The 15,904-nt window shown below is 41.0% G+C and overlaps 6 protein-coding genes across 6 annotated transcripts; 3 read left to right on the top strand and 3 right to left on the bottom strand.

Moving 5' to 3' along the window:
• Positions 1 to 89: 89 nt before the first annotated feature.
• Positions 90 to 413, bottom strand: SS1G_04699 (hypothetical protein; the record flags this gene model as incomplete). Its single annotated transcript, XM_001594841.1, has 1 exon — positions 90 to 413. One exon carries the CDS (start codon positions 411 to 413, stop codon positions 90 to 92), a length of 324 nt encoding a protein of 107 aa, XP_001594891.1.
• A 266-nt stretch (positions 414 to 679) lies between these two features.
• On the bottom strand, positions 680 to 1,432 carry SS1G_04698 (hypothetical protein; the record flags this gene model as incomplete). Its single annotated transcript, XM_001594840.1, has 1 exon — positions 680 to 1,432. One exon carries the CDS (start codon positions 1,430 to 1,432, stop codon positions 680 to 682), a length of 753 nt encoding a protein of 250 aa, XP_001594890.1.
• A 318-nt stretch (positions 1,433 to 1,750) lies between these two features.
• On the top strand, positions 1,751 to 2,759 carry SS1G_04697 (hypothetical protein; the record flags this gene model as incomplete). Its single annotated transcript, XM_001594839.1, has 2 exons — positions 1,751 to 1,989; positions 2,165 to 2,759. The coding sequence occupies 2 exons, from the start codon at positions 1,751 to 1,753 to the stop codon at positions 2,757 to 2,759; spliced, it is 834 nt and encodes a 277-aa protein (XP_001594889.1).
• A 2,181-nt stretch (positions 2,760 to 4,940) lies between these two features.
• On the top strand, positions 4,941 to 5,391 carry SS1G_04696 (predicted protein; the record flags this gene model as incomplete). Its single annotated transcript, XM_001594838.1, has 2 exons — positions 4,941 to 5,107; positions 5,247 to 5,391. The coding sequence occupies 2 exons, from the start codon at positions 4,941 to 4,943 to the stop codon at positions 5,389 to 5,391; spliced, it is 312 nt and encodes a 103-aa protein (XP_001594888.1).
• A 1,330-nt stretch (positions 5,392 to 6,721) lies between these two features.
• On the top strand, positions 6,722 to 8,525 carry SS1G_04695 (hypothetical protein; the record flags this gene model as incomplete). The annotated part of the gene is made up of 4 exons (XM_001594837.1): positions 6,722 to 6,917; positions 7,239 to 7,699; positions 7,769 to 7,802; positions 7,879 to 8,525. 4 exons carry the CDS (start codon positions 6,722 to 6,724, stop codon positions 8,523 to 8,525), a joined length of 1,338 nt encoding a protein of 445 aa, XP_001594887.1.
• Positions 8,526 to 10,804: 2,279 nt separating this feature from the next.
• SS1G_04694 (hypothetical protein) lies at positions 10,805 to 12,754 on the bottom strand (the record flags this gene model as incomplete). Its single annotated transcript, XM_001594836.1, has 5 exons — positions 10,805 to 11,105; positions 11,321 to 11,711; positions 11,847 to 11,995; positions 12,050 to 12,256; positions 12,321 to 12,754. The coding sequence occupies 5 exons, from the start codon at positions 12,752 to 12,754 to the stop codon at positions 10,805 to 10,807; spliced, it is 1,482 nt and encodes a 493-aa protein (XP_001594886.1).
• Positions 12,755 to 15,904: the final 3,150 nt, after the last annotated feature.

The raw sequence follows: 15,904 nt of genomic DNA, 5'->3' as shown, positions 1-15,904 counted from the left end.
CTTCCTCGCTTGATGCCCTTCCCATCTTCTCGCTCCCAGCCTATACCTTCCCAAACTCCAATCCTCACATCTTCAGCATCCCTTTTCCCCTAAACAGCTGCTGCTCCTCGTCCAACATCCCGCACAATAATGCCCAAAATCCAAACATTCGTCGCAAAGAACAACAAACTCGCCACCCACAATCCAGGCACAAAAGTACTGATACCCAAAAACTCAAGCTCAAACGCCTGCTGTAACCAAAATGCTTGAGTAGCGATCCACAGCGCCGCAGCCAGCACCCCAACGCGTGGAGATCGAACGAGTGTGCAGGAAGGGGTGGAGAGATAGAGCGGTAGCAGACACGTGTACCAGAGGAAATATTGGGATGTGACTACTTTGTTGAAGGTGACGAAGGCGAGGGTTTGCGCTAGCATGGTGCTAGGGAGATCATGCCTGGAGAGGGTGACGGGGATCAGGAGGAGCGAGAGTAGGAGTTGCGGGATGAAGGTTAGGGACTCTAGGGCTAGGGGCGTGGGGGATGGAACGGCCGAGCGGAGATAGAGGAGTGTGTTGTAGGGGGAGAAATTGTGTCGGTGGTCGATTCGTGTTACGTGGTGTAGGTATGTGTGTTGGAGGAAGGGGTATCCGTAGCTGTGGGTTTGGGTTAGATATTAATGGGAGGAAGGGAAAGTGGGGTTTCCTACATGTAATACATAAGAGCGTTGAGACTCATAAATGTCATCAAACTAGTCGTCACCAATACAATCCTCTCACTATTTATGAATCCCGTGATCTTTCCCCAAACATCCTCACTGCTTTTCTCACCTCCCTCCTTTATCACCTTCTTTCCTTTCCCAGAAACTTTTCTGCTCTTCAAACCCCCCATAGTCTCTCGATCCAAAAACCAAACAATACTAACCCCATAAACCACCGGATAAATCTTAAAATGCACCCCTAACCCTAACAAAAACCCCGCAAACCCAACACGTCTCTCCAACACCGCCCACAACAACCCCAACACCAAAACCCCCAAGATCCCCTCACTACTTCCCCGCGTACTAATCGCCGCAACCATCGGATTCAACAACCAAATCGCAGCATACTTGCCCGCTCGCCCGGCATCCATTCCTCGCCCCATAAGTATCACATGGAGTAAATACCCCGCGACTATATCACAGAATGCAAAAAAGATTTTCCCAAAGTGGAAAAATATAAACGCGGGGGTGAATGTGGTGGGGAGGAGCAGCCATGCGAGAAGAGGCGTGTATCGGTAGGTTTCTCGTGTGTATGGAGAGTGTGATTGAGAGGTGTAATGGGAGGCTGAGGTGAAGACGTGGTAGTCTATGTCGGTGTATTTTAGGGGGGAGTGTAGATCTTGGTAGAGACCGTAGGTGAAGAGGATTATGCGGAGGATGATGGCGAGGGTGAAGAGGGTGCTGGTTGAGAGGGCCATGGTTTTTAGAGAGGGATGACCCGTTGGGTCTTGTTTTTTTGTGAGTGGGTTTTTGGGACTCATATGATGATTGAAATCATGGCAACTAATCAAATTGTCTCGAGTTTCGTCACCTTCTTGTGAAGTCTAGATCTAAATCTCGAGTGTCTTTTCCATGTTGAGGTCCGCACGTGTTTATATGATAATCTTACCCCACTATTCGAGCTAGACACACTCCCTCTCACAAAAAATACCCCGTCTGCTTACCTCACCATCCATCCCCACTATCCATCGCGCCTCACAAATCTGCACAAGTCAAGTGCAGGGTCTCTTCTCACCATGCAAGAAACACGCCAATATCAAAGCGAAAATATGCCAGGCATTAAACGACAACACGATGGTACTTCCAAGGAGAAATCCGAGAGGAAGGTAGAGGAGACAGAGGAGAAGTCGGGAGCTTCTTTAAGTCCCTTCATGCCGATGTTTGAGGGTTTCAGAGCAGAGTTGGATGAACATCATGATCGGAGAGAGAGAATTATTAAAGCCGGAAGAGATATTACGGCGGGAAGTAAGAAAATGTAGGGGCTTTCTTCCTGGGGGTTTGAGGATGTTGTGCAGGTATTGAGCTAATTATTTGATAGAATTTTTGCATTGCAGAGGTAAGGTTATGGATGGATGGATTGGTCTGGGATGATTTTTTGAATCTCAAAAACTTTTTCCTATATTAAAAAATCATGCTAATTACATATGCAGAGTGCAAAAACTTCAACAACCTCTTCCACAGAGAATAGCTAAGGAAACTTCAGAGAAACTCGCTACAATCCATGATCTCTTCACCAGTATATCACCTGATCTCACGGGTGTCAATTCTTGGCGTTATCAAAGACAGATTTCAGGTGGTATTCAAGAATACATGGAAGCTGTATCATTTTCTCACTACCTCACCGAACAAACTTTAATTCCTCTCTCGACTGCCCAGGCTTCTTTACCTGACGCGGTAAATCTTACGGGTGATGACTATGTTCTCGGGATTTTTGATCTGGTAGGCGAGATGATGAGATTTGCTATTACGAGGATGGCGACGGATGGGGGATTGCCGGGGAGAGAAGAGAGAACCATTCTGGCGGATTTGAGGGATATCAGGATGAGGTTTGAAGAGATGGATACGACGAGGTGTGGGAATGTGGGGTTGGGGAGGGATGTGGAGAAGAAGATGGAGGTTATGAGGACCTGTGTGGAGAAGGTCGAAACGGCGGTTTATGGGATGATTGTTAGGGGGAGGGAGAGGCCGAAAGGTTGGGTGATGGATATGCCGGATGAGGGGAGGAGTGCCGTGGAGAGTTATTAGAAGAAGGGTGCTGGAATGTAGATGGTTAGATTGTTGAGAGGATGATGGCAGTAGCTACATTCTGGGGAAATGAACCCCGAGAATCCCTTTGCTATATATAGTGTAGTTAAATTGTAAGGGTATGAAACTCAAAAGCATAGTGCAATTATTAGAATTTGCAACACACTCACTATTATCCACAAGATATCCATTTCCTTGGTTTAGACGAGAATGCAGTGTCGACCAGCTTTTTAACAGCGCTTTCTAATTTAATGTTAAAAGAAATATTCCGTGGGCTTTTTTTTATATGTACAGGGAGTTGGATAAAGATGGATAAATAATTATCTTATCTTCGTGTAGTATCTCCCCTATTATATATAGCTTTGGATTATCTTATATTTGGAGGAGAAGAGGAATGAATGAAAAGAATGGATGAATGGATGGATGGGTTGCTGCGGAGATTTAGGCGTACATATCTGGTGAGGGATGATTTCGTGGGTTAGTGTGTACGGAGGTGAGGTTTGGAAATTATATGATTATGTGATATGATTGTGTGATATGAAGATGAAGATGAAGATGAAGATATTAGAGTTTATTGTATTTCGTTTATATCTGAAGATATTAATAATTAATTGGAGAATGTATTTACTTGTATATATATGAGTACAAGGAAGAAAGGAAGGAAGTATACTCTATACCGAATCTAGCCAATCAAAAATCACATCTTTGATTCTTGCTTGTTTCTATAGAATCATTGTTCTGATATATCGTTATTCCTGTACGAAGTATAGTGCTAATGCATTTCTTTTACACACCTCCATATAATTATTGAGGATTCATACTTGCAATTGTAAAATGTTCTTTTATGTTCGAGAGAGTCAAGTTTGATGTTATTATAATAAACCGAGACTTTATTCTAGATTTTCTAGATATCTTTGGTAGAGCCTAGGATTATTGAGATGCGCTTTTGATGGATGGATGGATGGATAGATGAGTGTTTGTTATAGCGTTGATGTGTCTGCTGTTGTTGTTTGGAGTTACTTGGATAGTTTTTATATTCGCTGATGTCTTGGGATATAATGTATATATAGAGAGAGAGATATACTAGGACTTACGAGTAAAAATTTTGCAGAGATGATGTACTAATCAGGGGGAATCGATACAGAATAGTGGGATGGACTTTGTGGTGATTGGTATCATATGAAGTGAAGACTGTTTTCCTTGATTTTAATCGTGTCGAAATACGGCGGTTATCACAGTTAAGATAGGTGGGTTTGTAAAATTATGCTTTGATATCGATATATTTATATACATCGTCGAAAATGGGTCCCGTATGTGAATATTGAAAATCTTACGTTTATGAGTAGTGAGGATTGTCGAGTATTGAGAGTAGATGCCATATAGCTACTCAAGCTCAAGGCTTACGAGTAGTCTCATTAGTCTTTTGCAATTAATCAGAAGATTTCTTACGAACAGCCTATGAGGGTGTATTCTCTAAGGGTCTACAGTGGAAACTTGCAGATGAAGTATTCTAAACCAGCACAGCTCATGTAATCATTGACGGAATAAACACCCGGTCTTCGCTGAATCTGAATGCTCATGCAATCATTATTCATCTAGATAGCTTGAGCTTACGTTGAGAGCTTGGATAAACGATTATAAAAATTTGTGTTATTTCCATATCACTTGGCGACCGCTCAGGAGTCTGGTGGCTACGATCCGTATCCCTTCTCAATCATTATTCGTCGTGATCAGGAACCGGAAATTCAGACTCTATCTCATATTAGTCTGTGTTTACTCCCGAGGGAAAGGCAATTAGTTCAAGGTAGCCTCAATCTGTGCTCTAGCAAATATGCAGCTCTCAAAAGAAACACGTAATTCGCGGTGAGTAGAACACAATTATGGCTTTCTCACAACTCTATTTTGAGTGAATTATAGACTGGAGGGGCTAATGTTTATCTATCTGGATATAAACAATATCATCGCCATCGGCATAGAAGGAGCTGTCAGAAATAGTACCCCCCTTGGCAAGTTGCTCTTAATAACCAGCGGGCTTCGTCATAACCGTGAAACAAGTTCTTTAGCGTTTTAGTAGTTAGACCGTTTTAGATTTTACATATGTGAAACCTAGGATCTACTTATCATCTATAAGTAGATGTGCCTGCAGCTTCTTTGCCTCGATTACATATGTGGAAGTAAATCATGTGTGCGGCTGTAGAGTCATGCCTTCAAGATTGGAAACGGAATGCGTCATGTGCGTATAGGAACGCTCAAGAACGTCTACCTAGTGACCTTTGGATATCATCGATCTGTAAGTGCGGCATGGGAAAGGATGTTGAGGACTTCCCGGAGGACCCAAAAGTCCAGGGGTATGAGAATTGACTACGGGATTGTGTTGCCGTTTTTTCCAACGGTCTTCTATACGTATGCTATTAATGATCCTTCAACGTCGTCTATTTAGACAAACATACAGCTTATTGCTAATTCGAGCGTTTTCATTATAAACAGGACTTCAGTTTTTGATCCAAAAGGATATCTCATAATATTCAATGGTGTTTTAACCTTGACAGTGCGGCAGGCCAATGAGCGGAATGTCCAAGGTACTTGTTCTTTGTCAAATAAAGGCAAAGCTATACGTACAAGTATTTTGTAGTGCTAATACCAGTTTTCTAGAGAATGGAGTACGGAATTCTACATCCTTCAGTGTATATCAACATTGAAATTCACGATACGCGAGACCGACTTCGGCGAACATACATATATCACCATGCAAATACATCTCTTCAGCCATCTCGTTTGTCTCCTTCCGTCTTTACGCCAATTCCCGAAAGGCTGAGTCATCGTTGATACTATCATCCAATGAACAGTCTGGGCCGTTGAAACTCCGTTTATTTGAAACTCCTTCTACTTGTCATGCGTTGAAGTCTATGATACGATGTAAATGAGTCTTTTGCGATACAATATCAAAAAATGAAGACTTTCATATCAATATATACTCTACATGAATTGTGTATTCTCCCAGGTGCGATGGTTTCAAAAACTACCTTCAGAGAACAACATGAGAAATTGTGTTTTGACTTCCTCTGAGAAATTCAGGATATAGCCCAAAACTACCCGCCTGATCGGGAAAATCGGCATAGACGGAACAAAAAATGCAGTCAGATTGTATGAATAGCATCATCAATTTCCCACTTATATCGGATCAGATATGAAGGGGCTGAAAGTAATATGGTCTGCTGGCGGAAGCTGACATTATTTCGTGAAGTGGCGTCAGCACGTTGACATGTTGATGCGCTACGGACCTCCGCACCTCGGGGATAAGTGACAATTACGAAACTCCTGAATGAATATTAAGAATTTGATGAGCTCAAATGATTCTTGGAAATTTGAAAATGCTGCCGCAAAGATAGTTCTGAGTTGGGGATGCTTTTTTAGAATTCGCCTTTTTGAGGTTCTGCCCACACCAAAGTGCTGATGAAACCCAGTTGGGAAGTAGGTTAAATCCTTCCCGTTTGCATCGTTACACAATTGGCACAAAATGGCAGAAATGGCGGAAATGTTATAATCAGCCGTACCGACGATATGCATCAAGAGGCTTGATATACTCTAATATTATACGATATTCATCACGCGATAAGATGTAAAACAGGCTTCGGCTGGTCGTGTCTACTTATTTATGGACGTGTTTGATTTGTTAATGCGGGCTGAGATACTTGATCCTGCCTGCTTGGCTTCTGCATATTCCAATCTCAAACTGGATATATGTAAAGAAGATCGCCGCATGGTCTAAGTTGTTTTGCTGAAGCTCGAGGTACACGAACTGTCCTGTCAGCGATGCTTTTGAGCGGATGTTTACTTGCAGTATGATTACAGAGCATTGAAGCAGAAACATCTTATAGGCTGACTCTACTCGCTTGTAAATCGAATCGGATTTGATGGAAGATCGAGCTGAATTGTAGAAAAAGAATAAATTGAAAGTCAAGATGCCTTTTCAAATTCCTCCACGCTCCCGGCTCGATTCTAAGAGTCCATTTCGCCTCTCCAGAAGCAGGATGCCACCCTATTCAACCTTTTATATTTCGGCGGATTCTTTGGCACTAGGAAACGAAACAGATGATACTGTTGATAAGGGAAAAGCAAGAGAAGAGGAACCAACTATTCCTTCAGGATGGTCTTTGGGTATGCTACCCACTGGGCGACGGTACCCGGGAAGCACCATTAGGTCTTCAACTAAGGGTCGAGATCCTCAGTCCGATGAAGAATCTCTCACAGGAAGTCGTCGAAGTCAATATCGGAATATAATCAAATATCCATTACCCGGACCTTTGTCACCCCACCTTGCTGAGAATAGGAAACTATGGATTAAGATGTTCGTGGTATTTTGTGTGCTGTTAGTCACCACGATCATGGGTACAATGTCTATATATTGGGGCGGTGATCATTCAATTCAATACAACATACCAGTATTAACCATCGCGGTGATTGATTTTGATCATTCAGAGGTCGGAAGATATCTCCAAGACATGACGACTGCGGCACGAGCCAAAGATTACCATCATTCGCTAGGATTTGTGAACCAAGATGGAGATACCATGTATGGTAATGTGGAGAATGTCCGAGCAGCTTTGCACGACCAGAAGTTTTGGATGGCAGTTGTAGTAATGGAGAATGCTACAAAAGCCATGAATCATGCCTATGAAGTAGGGGATGAACCGTATGATCCAAATCAGGCGATATCGGTTTTCTACGAGGAATCTAGGAATGCACTAGTTATTGCACAAGCGGTATATCCTAAATTACTAGATTTTTTAAACAAGTTTGTGCTTGAATTTACGAAACAGAAACAGAGCAGTTTGCTGCAGGGAATTAATGGGTCAGATGTGACCGCATTGCAGAGACAGGCTCAAAATCCTGTTGCAGCAGGATTTACAGTCTTTAATATGGCGCCAGCCACACCATCAGTTCGTTATTCTTTCCCTTCAATTCTTCTAACCTTGAATTTCAACACTAACTTTGCATTTGATTTTTAGACAGCTGAAGCTGCCACTGAGATTGGAACAATCTGTATGTAACTTTAGCACAACTTACACAATTCTCCACACCGAAAAGAAAGAAACATTTTGCTGACCCCAAATTCTAGATCTTATAATCGTTTCTTTTCTTTCAGTTCTCATGTTCGACAAACTTAGCGATACAATCATGGGAACAATACCCATGAGAACCTACTACATCTACCGCATAGCCGTCCTCCCATTCGTTTACTTCTTTTTATCCCTGTTCTATCTAACCCTCTCATGCATGTGGCACATACCATTCTCTCTTCACTTTGGTTCAGCCGGCTATGTTCTCTACTGGATGCTTTCCTGGATCTCCATGATGGCCTTCGGCCTCACCATTGAAAACATAAACAACCTCCTCGGCATGCCTTTCACGCCTGTTTTCTTCGTCTTCTGGGTCATCTCAAATGTCACCACGGGCTTCTATCCCACGGAAATTCTCAGCAATTTTTACAAGTGGGGTATTGTGTGGCCGCTGAGACATGATATTATGGGTGCGCGAGCAATTATTTACGGCACGAAAAATACTTTGAGGCTAAATTTTGGAGTCTTGATTGGTTGGGTGCTGGTTAGTTTGTTGTTGATGCCTGGAACGGTGTGGTTGCAGATGAGGAAGAAGAGGGAAATAAGAGAGGAGAGAAGTAGAGTGGTTTTGGAGAAAGTTTGGGGAGCGCCTGGGAAGGAGAAGGGTGGGAGGTTGAGATTGCCTAAGTTGAGTCCGCCTAATTGAAGAGGGTCGGGGTGTAGGTTCTAAGCGATGGGGTTAGCTGTGAGTTAGTCACCATTAGAGAGATGGTTTTATATGTTTGCATAATTCATGGGCTATTGAGTGTAATAATTGGTGTTGTGGTATCAACATTGGAGAGAGTAGAATATAATAGGAGTCATCAACTTTACTCAGTTTTTAATTTTTTTCACATTCATTCACTAGCTTTTATTCATTTACTCGCTTTTATTCATTTACTCATTTACTCACCTATATCACTTATCTTCTCATATTCATTTCCATATAAATAAGCAGAGATAAAAATATAGATCATTGGCAGTATCTCAATTCTCCACTCTAGAATCTAAACCTTCAAAAAAGACAGAGGAATATTATCTGTCTCCAAGTCAAAGCTCTATTGATGTTTCCACAGTCTCTCTTCAACCTCGAATGTCCAATGACTCGGGCTGTGACATGGAGTATTAATTATCCGACTCTGCGAGACGGGATGAAGGAAATGCATATGTGAGTAAATTTCCCTCCATATCGTCATGATTTTAGAGTATCGCTGATACAATGAAAAGTGGCTAGCAAATTTACCCATTTTTATGTGTGACATTGACCCCGTGTATAGGTAAGTCTCGGTTCAGTGTCTTACGAGAAATATCCTTGTATATTGATTTTAAACCACTCGCTCAAGACCATAAATGCCCAATTGTCAATATATCGACCCAAATAATGCATACTCATATTTTTTTACTCCGAAAGGGAAGGATGATTAAAAGTGGCATGGTAGAAGGATGCCAAGTGCATTAGACAGTGGCGGCTCCTAATCCAAAAGAATTCTAACCACGAATTAAAAGGCAGGGAATTTTGAACTTTCGAACCTTGGCTTAAGTTGCCATAGCAGACGGAGACAGTTTTATATAGAGCTAGTGAATGCACAGATTAAATAGAGATGATAACTAAGTTATTAGTGAAATATGAAGCTCTTGAATGATCTGAGAGCGGTCCAATCTAAGCGAAACATCCAAAACACCGAACAAGGTCAGCTAAACGAGTTTGCGGTTAACGAACTAAGCACGCTAAGCTTCTTTGGGAATAAAGATCATTTATTCTAGACAGTATCTAGATGAGATAGATAAAATAAAGTCAATATCAAAACTTACATATTTACATTCCTCCATTCCATATCCTACCTAAGTGCTTACTGAGAACTATTACTTAGGATTAATAAAATGTGTTGATAGGTCGTTATATTAACAATTAATTTTTCTTTATATTCTGAGGTTATCCATTCCTCATCTAATTATCATGTCACCCTTATCTTTAATGTCTATCCCATAGGGACGAAGAATGGATATGATAGATTTCGGTGAAATTTTACAAGAATACCACAAGTGAAAATATCAACTATATCTTACCTGAATTTTGGGAGCAGACACTGGATCACATATTCATCGTGTTCGCATTGGAAATATCGTTACAAGGGTAGATCCACTGACAATGGCAACCTAAATTTTTGAATTTGGCTAGGATCTGGAGATATGCCATAGAACAAAAAAGAGGAGGGGAACAACTTGCGAATTCTATCAACGTATTTTAGCCTACATCTAATCTCGGCACTCTTCTATGTGTGTACATTGAATCTGTCGAGGGGCTGCCATGTGCAACAAACTATCTAATCCATAATTTGTGAATTGATCTATCAAGATCAAACGTAAGTAACCGTCGGTATTGACAGCATTTTACCTAAAGTTTAATTAATTCCGACGCGGCGACAAAAGCCGTGTCGTGAAGGGCCGCACATTGCCATATGATGAGTGCAGGGGAAGATCGACATTTGTGGAAGAGAAAGAGGAAAATGCTACTGCAGAAAGAGAACCTGCGAGCTGGTATAAGCGCGATGACTGAACATGAGAGAGAGCATTACGAAGGTCCGTCAATCATTCCACTCCGAGGTTGGTGGGTGTTTTAATATATTCTAGTAATTATTTGAACATCTTCTGCATCCATGCCTATACTGGAGCGGGCGGGAGGTCACATACATAATCGAGGAGACCAAAGTGTTCAGACATGGAGACATCGAATAGTGTGCCTAGGCGATCGAGACGCTCCCGTATTTGACGGTTCTTAGTGAGTAGAATGTTACTTAATTACCCGCAAAACGATAGCACCGTGAATACAGCTTTTGATAGGAGGCATTTCCTGATGAAGCCAAGCTCCAGCATGTAGAAGAAGCAACCCAAAAGCCTCAGCACTCTCTGTGCAAAAGCAAAAGAAAACCATTTTTTCGAACCTTCTTATCCTAGCCTAACAATCTGATTAACCTTTCTTTCGGCCCATCTTGTTTGCGCCTCAAAATCTGCGCGCTCCGTTCCAGTAAGACTTTTCAATCCTTCCTTTCTAATCCCACCAAACATCTCAAGCGCCTCGTCGTATGTCTCATTGGAAGTCCATCCATCACGACTCACAAACCCAGCTAATGAATCCCAGAAATCTGCTCGCTCGTCCCAACCCTCACAGTCTCTACAGTGAGCCTGCAGTTCCTCTTCTGTGAAGTGTATTGGACAAGGAGTATTGAAGCCTAATTCGTCCCAATGCCTGTGTATTTTGCATGTCAATAATTCCAAACATAATAGAACGAGGGGGAGACCAAACGTTCGATCCGAATAAGACATTGTCGAAAAGGTATAATATCCCCATCCCAAGTGTTCGAGGCAAACTTTACTGTTTCTCTCCTTGTTAGGCCATGATGTATGCGTAGAATCTCGCTGAGCAATGGATTATTTTTATCGGTTTCCGTTTCGTAAGTGTACAGGATAATAGACTTTTCAACTTGCTTTCTCGTACGAGTTTTTTCATCGCCCTGTTCGAGGCTTTCATAGTCCTCTGGGAGTTTTAGTAGCACCTCGCCATTATAATGCACGAGTTTTGGATTCCGGAATTGTAGGAATAAAGGGCCAGCCCATGTATCCTGCCAGTCGATGAGACTAGTGATTCGATTGCCTTCCACGAAGAGATTTGCGGAATGGATATCCCAATGCCAAAGAGTAGAGCAGTAAAGCCTTTTCTTTTCGGGAAAGAGGTATGGTATAGTACTTAAGAACATTTTGTAGAGTGAGATGTGAGAAGTGGGCGAATTCTGAGCCTTAGATGATATCAATACATCTTTTGGCGCTCTTGGAACAGCAAAGCTACTTATCCAAGCTATCTCCCGATTAGCTATCGCTGTTAGGTAATCCTGTGGAGTTTTCCCTACATATTGGCATAAGAAAGTGTAGTTATATTTAAGTTCAAAAGGATTGAATTTACAAGGACCTCGGTCAATGTCCATCGACGCACGTCTTCCATTCCAAAAATCCCTATCAACAACTGGTCCGATGACAAAACGCTCTGCCACGAGTCTCTTTAATTCTGCAGGGATATCACCCACAATCTCAGCTGCTTCACATCCTGGGAAAGAATCGTTTGCGAAGTAAATATTGCCATACCTAATCAAATATTAGTACTATTTTTGGACACCATTTCCCCCAGGGAATACATACTTTTTGAAAGACGCTGAAAGTAGCTTCTTCTCAATTTCTACTAAGCCATCAACAATCTCCGTTTTCTCAAAAATTGTTTTGCCGGCCCAGACGTCCTCCAGCTTTGTTCCTGGTGCCTCCTCCATTATAATATACTCGGCTTCTACAGGATTGTTTGCTGATGCGCTCCAAGCAAAAACTTTTGGAACGGGTATGTTCAGTACCGCTCTAGCCTAGATAAAAAAAATACGTTAGTCAACATCCCTTTGTAATATCAATAGAAAAATCCCACAAAATCCATAGTTGCGACTTCAGAAGCAGTCGTTTATAGGCAGGATCAGCGTTCGGATTTGGAATACGTGCAATGACAACAGAACCATTGTCCATGACTAGTCGGAACACCTTGTTGTAACCGCCTTCAGCGAATTTGGTTATGGACACACAGGATTGCGCCTCAACGCTTTCGGCTGCAATGCGCTTGAGCTCCTGCACATTGAAAACTAGGAATCGCTCGCGCTGCTGGCTCTCTTCATCCCATAGCCAGCGGCCACTTGTTTGGCGGAAGAAGTGCTCATAAGGTGATGCTGAATTCGTAGATATTACTCGTGACAGATTATGGCGGATGTTGTAATTGAAGCAGGGTAGCCTCTTTCTAGATCTCGGAAGATAATCTTTGATGAGAAAACCGAGCATCGGTCGATGAGGAATGCGAGCAAGATAATGCATTTTGGCTACATAAATCTGGATAAATAAAGCAAAGATGGTGGTCTCAGCTTTTGATTTGATGGAGGAGGGTAAATTAGGAGAGCAGCTTGGTGTCACAGACCAGAGAGGCACGTGGTTACGTGACCTTGGGCTCAGTAATTGGATTGATTAAAGTAGGATAATAAAATTGTTAGAGGTCATTATCATTTCATATGATCTGGAGGTATATTGGTAGCCGTCTCCAAAAAAAAGACTACAAGTGATTATTGATGACCTCGACACAATAGTCTCTGAGGTGTTACGAGGTTTGCCGTCTAGATCACGTGGAAGTGCTCTAGGCTCTCGAGGTGGTTTATAACTAAGCGTCAAGCAGGGACTTAAGTAATGACAATAATGATATGCAATTCGTAACTAATAGTAGAGTATACTAAATGATTGATCTTGAGCACGAAGCTCTATACAAAGGAAATCCATCTTGATTATATAGACCTTTGTGTTCTGGCTCTAATGACTCTAATTAGATTCTCTAGAGCCGGTCACATGATGGCTCTGATCCCGTGATTAGTCATGTGATGCGGGAATATGTTACCCGTCGTAACAACAAGATACTTTTTAAATTACGATTTATATATTAATACCTATTTGATTGTTTGTATTTGAGATATAAAATATAAATAAACTTATCACATCTGAAAAGAATAATATCCATTTGACGATTTCGATTCCTGCAGAGGGAAACTGATAGACGGATTCCGCATGGGATTTGATTGTATATAACCACCATCACAGTGGCAGATGGGTCTCTAGGTAATATGATGATATTCTACAAGGAAGGAAAGAAGGTGCTAGAAGGAGCGTGGGCTATATAGGAAGAGGAAGCCGTATGCACTCATTTAGGCTAAGCAGAACGGGTTGAACTCGTGACAACTACGAATATTTATTTAATATATTATACAAATTGAGATAAGATATAAAAAGTAAAACTAACACTTAATTACATAAAACAAATAGAAATGATCAATGAAAAAAAACGACTGTCTAAACTATTGGGGAACAAAAGTCCGAATAGAAAGTGACGCGATATCGATCTTTAGATTTTTAATCGAAATAATATATAATGTTACGAGGTTTGCCGTCTAGATCACGTGGAAGTGCTCTAGGCTCTCGAAGTAGGTTTATAACTAGGCGTCAAGCAGGGACTTGAAGTAATGACAATAATGATATGCAATTCGTAACTAATAGTAGAGTATACTAAATGATTGATCTTGAGCACGAAGCTCTATACAAAAGAAATCCATCTTGATTATATAGTCCTTCGTGCCTATGGTTAACTAGGAATCGTCGTTCCTGGGAACGAGCGTTCCTGGTTGTTCCTAGGAACGTTCGTTCCTCACCGTTCCATCACATGTTTTATGGTCATGTGACATACTAATCGTTTTGGACGTAACATATAAACACTATTACACTATAAACAATATAAAAAAGAATACTAATTGAAACAATAAACAAGATATCAAAGTTATTGATAAATAACTTATAAGTATCTGCATCGATGAACTATATATATTCCACCACTGATCGCACTGTATAATCCTTCTTCGAATCAGGATGATATCTTGTCTAAGTAGGTTAATGTGACGCCTCACACCTCCGGGTCACGTGGCATGCCCCGTTTGTATTTAATCATAGGAAAACTCTCTACTCTTGTTTTCCTTCTTCTTTTCTCCTTAGCTTAGTATTTTCTAATACAAGATACTTTACCCAGTATTCTTGAGTGTGACAGTTAATTTACCTACCGGACTCGACGAACCCAAGTAGGCATCAGACCAAATGTCGCACCCCCTTTGTTCTGCCGGTCACGATATCGCTGCGATGATTTAATACGCGCAGGTATGTATAGTAAGACCTTACAGATTTCTGCTTATAGGATATATCAGATACACTAGAACAGAACACCATCATTGAAGTAGATTTTGCAAAGTGAATGAATGCCCGGTATAAGATTGGGTAGATCTAGATCTAGATCAAAATAATGGTAATTTTTGAGGATATTACAGCTTTCTCCCTCTCTATCGGGCATTCATTCTTCATGAAAGCTTTTAAGCCTTTGTATCAACTGTAACTTCATCTCATTATGAGGTATTGCAAATAAGCATGCGTAGCCCCATACAAAGCTACCCATCACCAACAAACTGTATAGCAATAAAATTGAGCAACTTCCTTGGAACCTGCAAGCTTTGAGAAATATATTATAATTCCACTTAAATCTTTTTATCCATTCACATCGCAGGAAAAGTGTATAGAATAGTATGTAATTCTTATCATGTTTCTACGGCTACTGCTGATCTTCATAGAATATCATTTCGGAAACATAATTACTAAAAATAACTGGTAAAGAGTTTAACTACTACCATGACTTTGAATGTAATTGGCTCTATCTATATATATCCATATCAAAAGAATGTACAAGCCAGGACCAAAGCTCCAGGTATACTTCAGTTTCGATTGGGGAAAGTACTTTTGACAAGCAAAAGTTCTTTTAAGCTTACAATCCCAATCACAAGCCTGTCATGGAAAGGAAGATAATCAAAAAGATTGTATGTGGCAAAATGGAGACAAATTGGATGTCTTTGGAAGGACATTCGAGAGGAGTTTGCTGGTTGGATTAATTAATGGATATAGTATTGACATTAAGGATATATTTAGATCATTATAAGAATCCATATATTGATACTTGAAAAAATCTAGATACTAATCATCACGTTCTATATTTAATGTAAAAGGGCCGAATAAATAAGGGTTCAATTGTATCTTCATATTCTACAATGGCTATTCGAAAACTCGAAAAGTCGAAGTTGGAAATGATCAATCATAGGCACTACATGCATGATCGAACCATGAAAATCAAATCACAACGACATATACAGATTAAAATATCAAAACAACACTTGACCGTTCCCACAATCTCATAGGATGATTGCAAGAAGCCCAATTAAGATGATAAACTTCATCACCATAACAAGAATCTTCACTTTAGTAATAATTAAACTAAGACACATTAATTAATCCGCGCCAATACCGTGCGTAGCTGTTGGCAACTAAGAAACGATTTTTGATGGTGGTTCTCCAGGTATTCATGCAGGGCTACTGCACTTCAGACTCTGCGCTCCA

Source organism: Sclerotinia sclerotiorum, genomic scaffold (assembly GCF_000146945.2).
Source record: "Sclerotinia sclerotiorum 1980 UF-70 scaffold_5 genomic scaffold, whole genome shotgun sequence".
Lineage (NCBI taxonomy): Eukaryota > Fungi > Ascomycota > Leotiomycetes > Helotiales > Sclerotiniaceae > Sclerotinia > Sclerotinia sclerotiorum.
This window is presented reverse-complemented; position numbering and strand designations above follow the sequence as displayed.